The sequence below is a fragment of the Oryx dammah genome, unplaced genomic scaffold (assembly GCF_014754425.2).
Source record: "Oryx dammah isolate SB20612 unplaced genomic scaffold, SCBI_Odam_1.1 HiC_scaffold_23, whole genome shotgun sequence".
Lineage (NCBI taxonomy): Eukaryota > Metazoa > Chordata > Mammalia > Artiodactyla > Bovidae > Oryx > Oryx dammah.
In genome coordinates this window covers 15615941-15630919 of record NW_024070207.1, presented here as the reverse complement: position 1 = coordinate 15630919, position 14979 = coordinate 15615941, and the positions used below count along the sequence as shown (strand labels likewise).

Sequence of the window (14979 nt, the reverse complement as noted above, 5' to 3'; positions counted from 1 at the left end):
CCCCATTGAATAGTATTTTAATTGCTTGTTTGAGTACATGTGCTAATATCACACCATCTCTCACTCTAACAGTTAATTCTTGGGAATTATAAATGGTTGAACTATCTTGAAGTGAACCGCAGAGTGAATAACTTCGGTAGTGGACTCACTGCACTGGGACTGAAGCCAAAGAGCACCATTGCTATTTTCTGTGAGACCAGGGCTGAATGGATGATTGCAGCACAGACCTGCTTTAAGTACAACTTTCCTCGTAAGTGCCTGGTGGTTTTTGGAGGGAGAAAGTGGGTTGTGCTTATACATGAAACTGTCCTCAGATCCTCTTGTCTTCCAAGCAAGTGTTAAGCTAGAACCTGTTGACCTTGAGAATCTTAACTGATGAATTTGTGCCCAGTTTGTGACACTTTCAGTATTTTCTGGTTTCTTTAGGTTTAGAGAGTTAGAATCCTGAGAATTTGTAAGACACATTTGTGACTGCCAGGAAGTTTGAGGCAAGGTGGAAGGGTAAGAGCAGAGACTATGAAATCAAATTAGATTATAAAATATATTCATGTCTGTGAGTCTACCATTAAAAGTTGGGTGAAATAATATATCTAAGAAATGTTTATCATTTAATGTTTGTGTTTATTTTTTATTATGTAGTTGTGACTTTATATGCCACCCTTGGCAGAGAAGCTGTAGTTCATGGGTTAAATGAATCTGAGGCTACCTATCTGATTACTAGTGTTGAACTTCTGGAGAGTAAACTTAAGGTAAATATGACATTTTCTTTTAATTTATGGTAGCATTTGACAGCATAGGAAAATATTAAGTAATGAAGTTGATTGCGGGCCCATATTTAATAGCTGGATTTTCTTTCTGTTCAACAGACTGCATTGATAGATATCAACTGTGTTAAACATATCATTTATGTGGACAATAAGACTATCAATAAGGCAGAATACCCTGAAGGATTTGAGATTCACAGCATGCAATCAGTAGAAGAGTTGGGATCCAAGCCAGAAAACTGTAAGTAAAGCAAACAAATTTATTAATCGATTCAAGGCTTATTATTCCAGTAGATTAAAGAAATAATACAAGTGAAAACTGTTAAGTTCTCTGATTTAAAAAAAAGGTTTGTATAACTCAATAAAAGATAACTTTAAAAATGTTTAAAAACTATCAAGACCATATAATATTAAGATTTTCTCTCCTCAATAAGGTAACCACTGTTTGAAAATTTACTAAATTACTGAAAAGTATTCAATGGTTCAGGGCTTCCCTGGTGGCTCAGATGGTAAAGAATCCATCTGCAATGCAGGAGACCTGGGTTCCATCCTTGGGTTCGGAAGGTCCCTGGAGAAGGGAGTGGCTACCCATTCTAGTATTCTGGCCTGGAGAATTCCATGGACAGAGGAACCTGGCAAACTACAGTCCATGGGGTTGAAGAGAGTTGGACACAACTAAACATGCTTGCATTCAATGATTCAGATTTATGGCAGCTGCTGCCTAACTTTCTTTCCTTTTTTTTTTTTTGTTAAAAACCTACTATAACCTTCCAATCTGAACCTCATGTTAGGGACAGATCTCAGGCCTTCCATTCAGTAAAATTTTCCTTTATTTTTTTTAGTGCTAATGCTACTGATTTTAATCATATCTCTGAGGATATAAACCATAAATAAAACCATACTTGGATTTATTCTACCACCGCTATGGTAGTTAGTATTCCATTTGAAATAAGTTAAGTGTATCATATCAAAATGTCAGTTGGTCATCAGGTCAGAGAGGGTTGAACAGTTGAAATACTCCATTTAAATTATTTTCTTTCACATGTTTAATGAGAAGATCACAATACTCTGCTAGATGACGAAGCCGAATCTTTTATAACAGGCAGTCAGCATGCCTGCCCTTTGCTCTGAGGAAAAGTATTTTCTTTATTGCACTCGACAGTGAGCATGCCTGTTCCTTGCTCCAGAGGGAGACACTTTTTCTATCTTCCAAGGCTGTTCACTGTGGAATCATCCTTCAAAAGATAGTCCAGAATAAAGTCTCACAAGATGTGCAGAGACTCAACAGATCCATGGAGAGTTGTGTCTCAACACCAGGTTTACACTGCAAGACTGGGATAAAGTTGACTGAGAAGTCCTGATTGGTTGGGATTTGTTGGCATAAAACTATGGGAGGTAGGGGTCCTCATAATTTTGTGTGAGCCATAACATGATATGCCACATATCCCACCTAGTCTACTCATCTCTACCTTCTTTTATTGTATTTTACAAACGCATGCATCCATAAATTATTAAGGGGAAAAAAGGTCCTCACAGCAGATAGTTTGAGAAGCACGACTCTAGCCGACAGGTTAGCAAGCTTCAACTTGCATCTGTTTCTTTAAATGAAGTTGGATTGGAACACAGTCACATCCATTTGTTTAACAACTGCCTATTGTTTCCTTCACTCTCCAGTAACAAACCTGGGTAGCTTTGGCAGAGAGACCATACGACCCTCCAAGTTTAAAGTATTTACTCTATGGTCCTTCACAATGAAAGTTGGCCGATCCCTGCTCAAGACAGCTGACTGTAATCTGTTGGGAAGACCTCTCTAGTTCTTTCCCCCAATCATTCAACAAGCAGAGACAGCACTGGGGCTCAGGACACAAGATGATTAAACGTTCCTACCTGCAGGCAGACGGCAAGCAGAAACAAAGTTTAGAAACTGTTTAGATATTACCTTTGGTGGGAAATGAAGGGCATCTAAGCCCCTCTAAATTGTCTCTTTTTCTTGGTTTCCTAAAATTCCTGTCTGATTTTGATTAAAAATAATTGTAGTATGGTCTGACCCTGATAGGGAAAGAAGCATTAATTCTGGAAGACCCAAAAGAATCCCCAATCCAGACACATACCAAATATTCTAACTACAGGCATGAGTGAGTGAGTGTGTGTGTGTGTAGCAGAGAGAGAAACAATTTCCTGTTACATTTTTTATGTCACTGCACTTTGAACAGTTTCAAGAAATGATTTCCTATAGAGATTTCAAGAAGCAACCATCAAAACACAGACATCATTTTGGTTTGATGTCCTTTGGATTTTATTTGCTACTTGGAATCGAATTAAAAATATGTTAAATGTATAATGGTTATCTTATTGTTACCTTATGCAACATCCATGGTTCAATTATTTTTTAAAATAAAATTATTTTTCTAAAAACTTGAAAAAAGTCAAGTCCAGTTGGTTTTCAATTAGGAGTGTGTATGAGTGTCATCTGTGGAGCCTGTGATCCATTCCAGACATACAAAACCAGAATTTTCAGAGCTGGGGTCCAGAGATAGTATTTTACTTAAGTTCCACAGGCGATTCTTATGCCCACCACTGGTTAAGAACCAAAATCTAGTCCAACCATTTCATTTTAGACATGAGAAAACTGAGGCTTGAGGACCTCACCCATAGTACTCTGTCGTCCTAATTCTTCAGATCTTAGAAATTTTTCCACAACAAAACCCTGTAAACAGCACTGTGGAGAGGGATTAGGCTAAACATTCAGAAAATGGGCCAGATTAAGTTTGAAGTTCTCATTGCAGGTAACCCGAATTGGATAACCATTTTCTTGTTGATGATCAATAGGGAGTATTTGTTTTAAATAGTTTATCATTACACCAGAGTCTAAAAATCTTCTCTTTGTTTAACAATTTAACTTTTAAACCAAAGGAAATGTGCTTTTTCGTTCATTTAGTGAGCGTTTCTCCAAAGAGACCAACTCCTTCAGACTTGGCTATTGTCATGTATACCAGTGGGTCTACTGGCCGCCCTAAGGGAGTGATGATGCATCATAGCAATTTGATAGCTGGAATGACTGGCCAGTGTGAGAGAATTCCCGGGCTGGGGTAAGAGAAAATTATTAAGTGTTCTTAGAACTCATGTTTGACATTCTCTAAACTCAGACTATAGTAAAACAATAATTGATGTTTCTAATTTACAGTGTCTTTTTCAGAATGGCTAGAATCTTTCTCTTACTTTGTTTTAGACCAAAGGATACGTATATTGGCTACCTGCCTTTGGCGCATGTGCTTGAGTTGACAGCAGAGATCTCTTGCTTTACCTATGGCTGTAGGATTGGATATTCTTCTCCACTTACACTCTCTGACCAGGTGACAAGCTTTTCAGTCTACTGACATGATCATATTAAGTTAGTGTTCAGCTGAGAACAGTTTACTGAAACATGAAATATTTTAATTCAGCGAAAACTTTTCCTTGGCTTCAAAAATAGCTCCCATGAGCAGTATGTTGCTATAGAAAATAACCTTGAGGATTTGTTAGCATTGCTTTATCTATATATTTTAAAATTATTTTGAGACTGATAATTACTTTCATTGTCTTCAGTATTTTATCAACCAAAATGTTACCAAAATAGTATTTCTATATGATGTTAGTTGATGTTCATAGAGATGACTTTGAGATGTGGCTTTGCGTTTTGGCTGATCAAAGAAAGTTAAAATTTTTTTCGGTTTTGTTTTAGTGTTTGATCTACCTTAGTTTAGGTTTTTCACCTTTTTTTATTTTTGTTTGAAAATGATGGTCTGTGCTATGTGTGATATGTTATTAGTAAAAATGCTCAGTTTACCAAAATACCCCATTTTCTTTTATCCTGGATCAGAGTTTCTCCTGTAAGAAAGACTGAAATGTGCTAGAAGAAATCATCTACAGGACAAAACACTAATGTCCTCATACCTCAGACTTGTAGGTTATGATAGTTGGAACAGATAACTCACAGAGCAGTAGAGAGCAAATTCCATGTGTAAATGTCTGTCTTTGCTCTTGCTAATACTTAAATTATAACCTTTTTTCTGCTAAGGTTTCTTTCCTTGATCCTATTTACTTTTTGTTTACTCTAGTCCAGCAAAATTAAAAAGGGAAGCAAAGGAGACTGTACTGCACTGAAGCCTACACTCATGGCTGCTGTCCCGGTGAGTATAGCATGTCAGTGTCATCCATGGCCTGCACTTGGACTTTAAAAAAAGTAACCCTCTTAAATATTTGTCAACATTTTAAAACAATTTTACTTTGTGGAAATTACAGTAAAATGTGTCCCTTAAAATCTTAGATAAGCATCGGGAAAAGATGAAATGGCAAACTTCTAAAGTGGATGCCTGTAAGGGTTTGCTGATTCTTGAAAATTAAGTGATGAAACTGACCTAGCTCAAATTACCTAGTCTGAGAATTGGTCATAATATTTTAAAGATAGATGACACTCCAAAGATCATTCAGTTTAGTCACTTCATTTAAAAATGAGGCAACCAAGGCCATCCTAGAGAACTGGGGCAGTGTATCCAAGGTTACAGAGCTGCTTCATGGCAGAGCTGAATCTAGAATCCAAGCCTGCTGACCCTTATGGTGGCTAAAGATTAAGGAAACTGTCATATGAGAGAACTCCCAGAGAAAAAAAGTTGAATTCACAGTTCAGTTCAGTTACTCAGTCGTGTCTGAGACTTTGCAACCCCATGGACTTTAGCACGCCAGGCTTCCCTGTCCCATCACCAACTCCCAGAGCTTGCCCAAACTCCTGTCCATAGAGTAGGTGATGCCATCCAACCATCTTGTCCTCTGTTGTCCCCTTCTCTTCCTGCCTTCAGTCTTTCTCAGCATCAGGATCTTTTCCAATGAGTCAGCTCGTCACATCAGATTGAATTCTAGATATTCAAAATCTTTCTGTGAAATATTGCCTTTCATAAAAACAAGATGTTACATTTTATAGCCTTGTAATAATAAATTATTACATATTTAACAATGTTTCTAACTTGTATAGTAAAATATATTCTAGCACTTTAGGCTTTAGAAACTCCAGTGGGAGTATCACTACTGCTTGTATTATGATCAGACTTTACATCTTATCCTATTATCTTTCTAAGAATTATTTTTGCATATGGGAAGCCTGTGATTAGATAATGTATCCAGTGCAAGTTTTTCTAAGAATTACAGATGGAAGATAATTTTTTTCCCTTCAAGTTACCAAAATAACCAAAGTATTAGATCAGAGTAGCATTTGCTTTTTTATTTAGAGGTGCTGTACAATTCAGCAAGTTTACAAACTGAAAGGAGAGTCTTCTGATTAAAAGCATAATAAAATGCTGATAATAGGCTTCACAGTACTTAACTATGTTCCAGACACTGTGCTAAGTGGTTTAGATGGATCATCTCACTTAATCCTCCCTAAGACTCTGCTGTTGCTGCTGCTGCTAAGTCACTTCAGTCGTGTCCGACTCTGCTAGGTGGGTCCTTTTATAAAGAAAAAAAAATACTTGCCAAAGGTCACAGAGCCCATAGGTGGTAATTAAAACTTGAACTGTGATGGCAGAGACTTCTTAACCACTGTGGCTGTCTTATTTAGGGTTGTCTTTGGGAAACAGTATGTTGGGTTTATTACCCAAGAGTTCTTAGGAAACAGTATCAGAGGACATAATTAGGGAGGGGGAAGGACCGAGGAGTCTAGGAAATAATGTCTGAATTTAGGCCTGAAAGATAAACAAGAGTTAGCTGATATGCTGTGTATCTTTTAATTACCTGTTTTTCATTCTTTTTTGTGTCTTGGGAGGCTAACTGCAGGAGGATTTGCATGTGTTCTGATTGCTGCTGGGGCTTAGCCACTTGTTGGTGCTCATGAGAGATCAGAGGATGGAGAAAGAGGTCTGCCTATTTACTGACTTTGACTCTTCCCTGCTAAGCTGCCATTTTTGGTAGTTGTTGCCAGTGCTCATTGGACAGTCTCTTTCCTTTTGGCTCTAACCAGGTCTTTCCCATGGCAATGGTCCTCCACCAGATTCCAGTAATAACTTCTATCCTCTCACTTCTTCAGACCTAGAGATAGTAAACCATCTCCTATGTTGCTAGTTCACTGCTGCTTCACCATACCTTATTGGTTCCCTTACCTCCTTCCACTCCTCTTTAAATAAGCCTTTAAAAAACCTTTTTATTGAGAATTGTTTCTGATAGACTCTATTTTCTCAGTTTCTTTCCTGAGTCAGAATAAAAGATACATTTAGTATTGTAATATTCACATACATGATGAGAATTCCAGGTAAATCACTACTTATAAGTAATGACTATGGAATGTCATGTAATATTATTAGGTTGAGTTAAACGGTGACTGAATGTGCTAACAATAAACCCTGCCACTGTGTTGCAATTCTGTTGAGTTTTTTACTCATTAAGGCCTTTCTGTATCTGTGATTGGCATCTAGTGTTGGAAGGAGTGGTGAAAGTAGTTCTCACACATCTGTCTCACTCCTGTATGCTCTTTTCCACCCAACATATTTTTTTTTAAAAAATGACTTATACATGATTTCGCTGTTGGCCATCTGGTGATGGCCATGTGTAGAGTCTTCTCTTGTGTTGTTGGAAGAGGGTGTTTGCTATGACCAGTGTGTTCTCTTGGCAAACTCTATTAGCCTTTGTCCTGCTTCATTCCATATTCCAAGGCCAAATTTGCCTGTTACCCCAGGTGTTTCTTGACTTCCTACTTTTGCATTGCAGTCCCCTATAATGAAAAGGACATCTTTTTAGGGTGTTAGTTCTAAAAGGTCTTGTAGGTCTTCATAGAACCATTCAACTTCAGCTTCTTCAGCGTTACTGGTTGGGGCATAGGCTTGGATTACTGTGATATTGAATGGTTTGCTTGGAAACGAACAGAGATCATTCTGTCATTTTTGAGATTGCATCCAAGTACTGCATTTCAGACTCTTTTGTTGACCATGATGGCTACTCCATTTCTTCTAAGGGATTCCTGCCCACAGTTCAGTTCAGTTCAGTCGCTCAGTCGTGTCCAACTCTTTGCGACCCCATGAATTGCAGCATGCCAGGCCTCACTGTCCATCACCAACTCCCGGAGTTCACTCAGACTCACGTTCATCAAGTCAGTGATGCCATCCAGGCATCTCATCCTCTGTCGTCCCCTTCTCCTCCTGCCCCCAATCCTTCCCAGCATCAGAGTCTTTTCCAGTGAGTCAACTCTTCTCATGAGGTGGCCAAAGTACTGGAGTTTCAGCTTTAGCATCATTCCTTCCAAAGAAATCCCAGGGCTGATCTCCTTCAGAAAGGACTGGTTGGATCTCCTTGCAGTCCAAGGGACTCTCAAGAGTCTTCTCCAACACCACAGTTCAAAAGCATCAATTCTTTGGTGCTCAGCCTTCTTCACAGTCCAACACTCACATCCATACATGACCACAGGAAAAACCATAGCCTTGACTAGATGGACCTTAGTCAGCAAAGTAATGTCTCTACTTTTGAATATACTATCTAGGTTGGTCATAACGTTCCTTCCAAGGAGTAGGCGTCTTTTAATTTCATGGCTGCAATCACCATCTGCAGTGATTTTGGAGCCCAAAGAAATAAAGTCTGACACTGTTTCCCCATCTGTTTCCCATGAAGTGATGGGAATGGATGCCATGATCTTCATTTTCTGAATGTTGAGCTTTAAGCCAACTTTTTCGCTCTCCTCTTTCACTTTCATCAAGAGGCTTTTGAGTTCCTCTCCACTTTCTGCCATAAGGGTGGTGTCATCTGCATATCTGAGGTTATTGATATTCCTCCTGGCAATCTTGATTCCAGCTTGTGTTTCTTCCAGCCCAGCGTTTCTCATGATGTACTCTGCATAGAAGTTAAATAAGCAGGGTGACAATATACAGCCTTGACGTACTCCTTTTCCTATTTGGAACCAGTCTGTTGTTCCATGTCCAGTTCTAACTGTTGCTTCCTGACCTGCATACAGGTTTCTCAAGAGGCAGGTCAGGTGGTCTGGTATTCCCATCTCTCTCAGAATTTTCCACAGTTTATTGTGATCCACACAGTCAAAGGCTTTGGCATAGTCAATAAAGCAGAAATACATGTTTTTGTGGAAGTCTCTTGCTTTTTATAATGGTCATCTGAGTTAAATTCACCCATTCCAGTCCATTTTAGTTCACTGATTCCTAGAATGTCGATGTTCACTCTTGCCATCTCCTGTTTGACTTTGCCTTTACCCATGGACCTGACATTCCAGGTTCCTGTGCAATATTGCTCTTTATAGCATCGGGCCTTGCTTCTATCACCAGTCACATCCACAACTGGGTATTATTTTTGCTTTGGCTCCATCCCTTCATTCTTTCTGGAGTTATTTCTCCACTGATCTCCAGTAGCATATTGGGCACCTACCAACCTGGGGAGTTTGTCTTTCAGTATCCTATCATTTTGCCTTTTCATACTGTTCATGGGGTTCTCAAGGCAAGAATACTGAAGTGGTTTGCCATTTCTTTCTCCAGTGGACCACATTCTATCAGACCTCTCCACCATGACCTGTCTGTCTTGGGTGGCCCCACAGGGCATGGCTTAGTTTCATTGAGTTAGACAAGGCTGTTGTCCCTGTGATCAGATTGACTAGTTTTCTGTGATTATGGTTTCAGTGTGTTTGCCCTCTGATGCCCTCTCGCAGTACCTACCATCTTACTTGGGTTTCTCTTACCTTGGACGTGGGGTATCTTTTCACGGCTGCTCCAGCAAAGTGCAGCCACTGCTCCTTACCTTGGACTAGGGGTATCTCCTCATGGCCGCCCCTCCTGACCTTGAACGAAGAGTAGCTCCTCTTAGCCCTCCTGTGCCCGCTCAGCTGCTGCTCCTTGGACGTGGGGTAGCTCCTCCTGGCCACCGCCCCTGACCTCCGACATGGGGTAGCTCCGCTGGGCATGGGGTAGTTCCTCTCCACTGCCGCCCTGACCTCAGGCATGGGGTAGCTCCTCTTGGCGACTGCCCTGACCTTGGGCGTGGGGTAGCTCCTCCCAGCTGCTGCCCCTGACCTCAGACATGGGGTAGCTCCTCTCAGCTGCCGCCCAGATTATGAACTCCTTATTGTCAAATTCAGACTTAAATTGAAGAAAGTAGGGAAAACCACTAGACCATTCAGATATAACCTAAATCAAATCCCTTATGATTATACAGTGGAAGTGAGAAATAGATTTAAGGGACTAGATCTGATAGATAGAGTGCCTGATGAACTGTGGAATGAGGTTCGTGACACTGTACAGGAGATAGGGATCAAGACCATCCCCATGGAAAACAAATGCAAAAAAGCAAAATGGCTATCTGAGGAGGCCATACAAATACCTGTGAAAAGAAGAGAAGCGAAAAGCAAAGAAGAAAAGGAAAGATATAAGCATCTGAATGCAGAGTTCCAAAGAATAGCAAGGAGAGATAAGAAAGCCTTCCTCAGCAATCAGTGCAAAGAGATAGAGGAAAACCATAGACTAGGAAAGACTAGAGATCTCTTCAAGAAAATTATAGATACCAAGGGAACATTTCATGCAAAGATAGGCTCGATAAAGGACAGAAATGGTCTGGACCTAACAGAAACAGAAGATATTAAGAAAAGATGGCAAGAATACACAGAAGAACTATACAAAAAAAGATCTGCCTGACCAAGATAATCACGATGGTGTGATCACTCACCTAGAGCCAGACATCCTGGAATGTGAAGTCAAGTGGGCCTTAGAAAGCAGCACTACAAACAAAGCTAGTGGAGGTGATGGAATTCCAGTTGAGCTCTTTCAAATCCTGAAAGATGATGCTGTGAAAGTGCTGCACTCAATATGCCAGCAAATTTGGAAAACTCAGCAGTGGCCACAGGATTGGAAAAGGTCAGTTTTCATTCCAATCCCAAAGAAAGGCAATGCTAAAGAATGCTCAAACTACGGCAGAATTGCACTCATTTCACACGCTAGTAAAGTAATGCTCAAAATTCTCCAAGCCAGGCTGCAACAATACATGAACCGTGAACTCCCTGATGTTCAAGCTGGTTTTAGAAAAGGGAGAGGAACCAGAGATCAAATTGCCAACATCTGCTGGATCATCGAAAAAGCAAGAGAGTTCCAGAAAAACATGTATTTCTGCTTTATTGACTATGCCAAAGCCTTTGACTGTGTGGATCACAATAAACTGTGGAAAATTCTGAGAGAGATGGGAATACCAGACCACCTGACCTGCCTCTTGAGAAACCTGTATGCAGGTCAGGAAGCAACAGTTAGAACTGGACATGGAACAACAGACTGGTTCCAAATAGGAAAAGGAGTATATCAAGGCTGTATGTTGTCACCCTGCTTATTTAACTTATATGCAGAGTATATCCTGAGAAACACTGGGCTGGATAAAGCACAAGCTGGAATCAAGATTGCCAGGAGAAATATCAATAACCTCAGATATGCAGATGACACCACCCTTATGGCAGAAAGTGAAGAGGAACTCAAAAGCCTCTTGATGAAAGTGAAAGAGAAGAGTGAAAAAGTAGGCTTAAAGCTCAACATTCAGAAAACGAAGATCATGGCATCTGGTCCCATCACTTCATGGCAAATAAATGGGTAAACAATGGAAACAGTGTCAGACTTTATGTTTTGGGGCTCCAAAATCACTACAGATGGTGATTGCAGCCATGAAATTAAAAGACACTTATTCCTTGGAAGGAAAGTTATGACCAACCTAGATAGCTTATTAAAAAGCAGAGGCATTAGTTTGCCAACAAAGTTCTGTCTAGTCAAGGCTATGGTTTTTCCTGTGGTCATGTATGGATGTGAGAGTTGAACTGTGAAGAAAGCTGAGTGCCGAAGAATTGATGCTTTTGAACTGTGGTGTTGGAGAAGACTCTTGAGAGTCCCTTGGACTGCAAGGAGATCCAACCAGTCCATTCTAAAGCAGGTCAGTCCTGAGTGTTCATTGCAAGGACTGATGCTAAAGCTGAAAGTCCAATACTTTGGCCACCTCATGCTAAGAGTTGACTCATTGGAAAAGACTCTGATGCTGGGAGGGATTGGGGGCAGGAGGAGAAGAGGACGACAGAGGATGGGATGGCTGGATGGCATCACCGACTCTATGGACATGAGTTTGAGTGAACTATGAGAGTTGGTGATGGACAGGGAGGCCTGGCGTGCTGCGATTCATGGGGTAGCAAAAAGTCAGACACAACTGAACAACTGAACTGATACATGATTTATTGGTAGGATACACATGATACAATTTATTTCCCTTGATGGGGGTTTAGATTGAAATATAATTAAGGTATAGTATTAGTTTTAGGTGTGCTTGTACTACATGGTTTTTCATTTGCATACCATACACTTTCTTAAGATTAATAGTTATAGGATGTTAAAACCCTTTTAGAGAGTCTTTGGGATTACTCAGTCACGGATATAAAGAAGGATTTTAGTTTATCCAGTAGTGATTCTTTTTGAGGAAATGGAGAGAAACAACATTGTACCATACTTGAGTTGCCATGCTACCATCCCTCTCCAGCTTTATTGAGATATAATTGACATATAGCATTGCGTCAGTTTGGGAGAAGGCAATGGCACCCCACTCCTGAACTCTTGCCTGGAAACTCCCATGGATGGAAGAGCCTGGTAGGCTGTAGTCCATGGGGTCACTAAGCGTCGGACACGACTGAAGCGACATGGCAGCATTGTGTCAGTTTAAGGTCTACAATGTGATGATTGGATATACATATATATTGCAAAATGATTACCACAATGTTAATTACAACATTTATCACCTCACATAGTTACTATTTGTGTGTTTATGGAGAGAACATTTAAGTTTTTATTTTACCAACTTTCAAGTATACAATACAGTCTTATTGATCATAGTCACCATGGTGTACATTAGATCTCTAGACTTACTCATTTGGAAGTTTATACCCTTTGACCAACATTTTCCCATTTCCCTCACCCCCTAGACAGAGGCAACCACCAATTTATTCTCTGTTGCTATGAGTTCAGCTTTCTTACGTTTCACATATAAACGAGATCATGCAGTAGTTGGCTTTTTCTGTCTGACTCATTTCACTGAATATAGTGTAAGGGCTGATTCTGCTCTCCTCATTTGAGAATGACTCTGTTCTAGCATTGAAAGAGTCATCCATAGAGTTATTCATTGTAGCACAGCTGAATTTACATTACTTGCTATTTTGAATATTTAAATTATGTATAAATATGTATGCTTTATGTAATAATTCTTGTTGATTTGTGCTAAGTAATGCCAAAAAAACATCACTTAGTGATATAGTGATAGTTGGGGCTTTTACTGGTTGGTTGGTTTGTTTTGTTTGTTTTCTGTTTTCTACTTATTAGCTTGGGAGTTGGTATATCCCAAACCTTGAAGTACTTCTAATTCTCCACAGAGCTGTGAGCAAGAATCCATTTTTGTTGTTGTTGTTAACTTAGCTTCTATTAAGATGGAATAGGAATGCCTCATGTATAGGGAAATAATTTTAAGAAACTGTAAAACTCTCTGCCAGGCTGTAAGAGTTACAAGGTAGTAGTAAGAACATTAGGATTATAGTCAACATTGTTGGATGTTTTAGTGCTATTTGAGAACAAGTCAGTATATTTAAAAGAAAAGAAATATTTTAAAGTTATTTTTATGTGACATGTGGACGAATTATTTATACTTTCAGTTCAAGTCAGTTCAGTCGCTCAGTCATGTCTGACTGTGACCCCATGGACTGCAGCACACCAGGCCTCCCTGTCCATCCTGGAGCTTGCTCAAACTCATGTCCGTTGAGTTGGTGATGCCATCCAACCATCTCATCCTCTGTCGTCCCCATCTCCTCCTGCTTTCAGTCTTTCCCAGCATCAGGGTTGTTTCCAGTGAGTCAGTTCTTCGCATCAGGTGGCCAAAGTGTTGGAGCTTCAGCTTCAGTATCAGTCCCTCCAATGAATATTCAGGAATGATTTCCTTTAGGATGGACTGGTTTGATCTCCTTGCAGTCCAGGGGACTCTCAAGAGTCTTTTCCAACACCACAGTTCAAAAGCATCAATTTAGTCAGTGTTTAAAACACTTCCATTCAATAGATTTATTAATTGGCCACACCACATGGCTTCCAGGATCTTAGTTTCCCAACCAGGGATTGAACTCAGGGCCATGGCAGTGAAAGCACTGAGTCCTAACCCTTGAACCTCCAGGGAATTCTTGTAAGAAATTTTAGATAAAGTTAGTGTATAGAAGTGAAGAAACCCCTATACTTGCTCTTAGTGTTTTTGAAATGGTAAACAAGTTAGTGAAATTAATTCTTTAATAAAGTAAATATTTCCATTATGCTAAAGACCATTAAGATTTTGTAAATAGAGTATTTTCAACTAAAGGCTATCTCAGTGTTCATGTAGTTCTTTTCATATTATTTAATATGTTGCTTACCTTTCAGGAAATCATGGATAGAATTTATAAGAATGTTATGAGCAAAGTCCAAGAGATGAATTATATTCAGAAAACTCTGTTCAAGATAGGGTATGATTACAAATTGGAACAGATTAAAAAGGGATATGATGCACCACTTTGCAATCTGTAAGTATATTTCACAGACTCTGTAGTTTGAGCCTATAGATCTTTTTGTGTTTTAATATCTGGAAGATGAATAAGTAAATGACAAGTTAATTTAGTTTGAGCATCGCCACCATGATCATAACATTGAATTTCTCTCTTACTTCTAAGCTTTGTTGCTTACATAGCAAGCAGAGGACCTTGAACTCTAATCTTGGCAGTTTAACAAATTTTAATAATTGGTGTACATATTTAAGATTTAATTATAAAATTTGGTCTCATGAAGAAAAACTAGAGTAGACTTTTTCTCAAGATAGTTGAGAAAAAAGTGATCTAACTAAAAAAGTGATTTTCAATATTTATTTTGTGTGAAGGTTTCTGATTTATTGTATTCATAAAATAGCATATTAAGCATATGAATATAATGATTACTTTAAATGTAGTGCTGGGGAGTCAAGATGAGGAAGCATTTTTCATTGGAAGGGAAATAAGATAGATGACAAAATGTTCCAAAGATAACTTCACGTTTTTTCCTTTGACATCATCCTTTTCTTTCATTTGCTATGCTAAGTCACTTCAGTCGTATCCAACTCTGCGCAACCCCATAGATGACAGCCCACCAGGCTCCCCTCTCCCTGGGATTCTCCAGGCAAGAACACTGGAGTGGGTTGCCATTTCCTTCTC

General features: G+C 39.4%; 1 protein-coding gene across 2 annotated transcripts in view; it reads left to right on the top strand.

The window, feature by feature from the left end:
• Window positions 1-14979, top strand: part of ACSL4 (acyl-CoA synthetase long chain family member 4) — a 77694-nt gene that overhangs the window by 41733 nt on the left and 20982 nt on the right. For both annotated transcript variants that reach the window (XM_040265065.1, XM_040265067.1), the window contains 7 exons: window positions 73-250; window positions 640-749; window positions 867-1005; window positions 3703-3853; window positions 3994-4117; window positions 4862-4933; window positions 14180-14319. In XM_040265065.1, the coding sequence (XP_040120999.1) occupies window positions 73-250; window positions 640-749; window positions 867-1005; window positions 3703-3853; window positions 3994-4117; window positions 4862-4933; window positions 14180-14319 (914 nt within the window). The remainder of the gene's footprint in view (window positions 1-72; window positions 251-639; window positions 750-866; window positions 1006-3702; window positions 3854-3993; window positions 4118-4861; window positions 4934-14179; window positions 14320-14979) is intronic.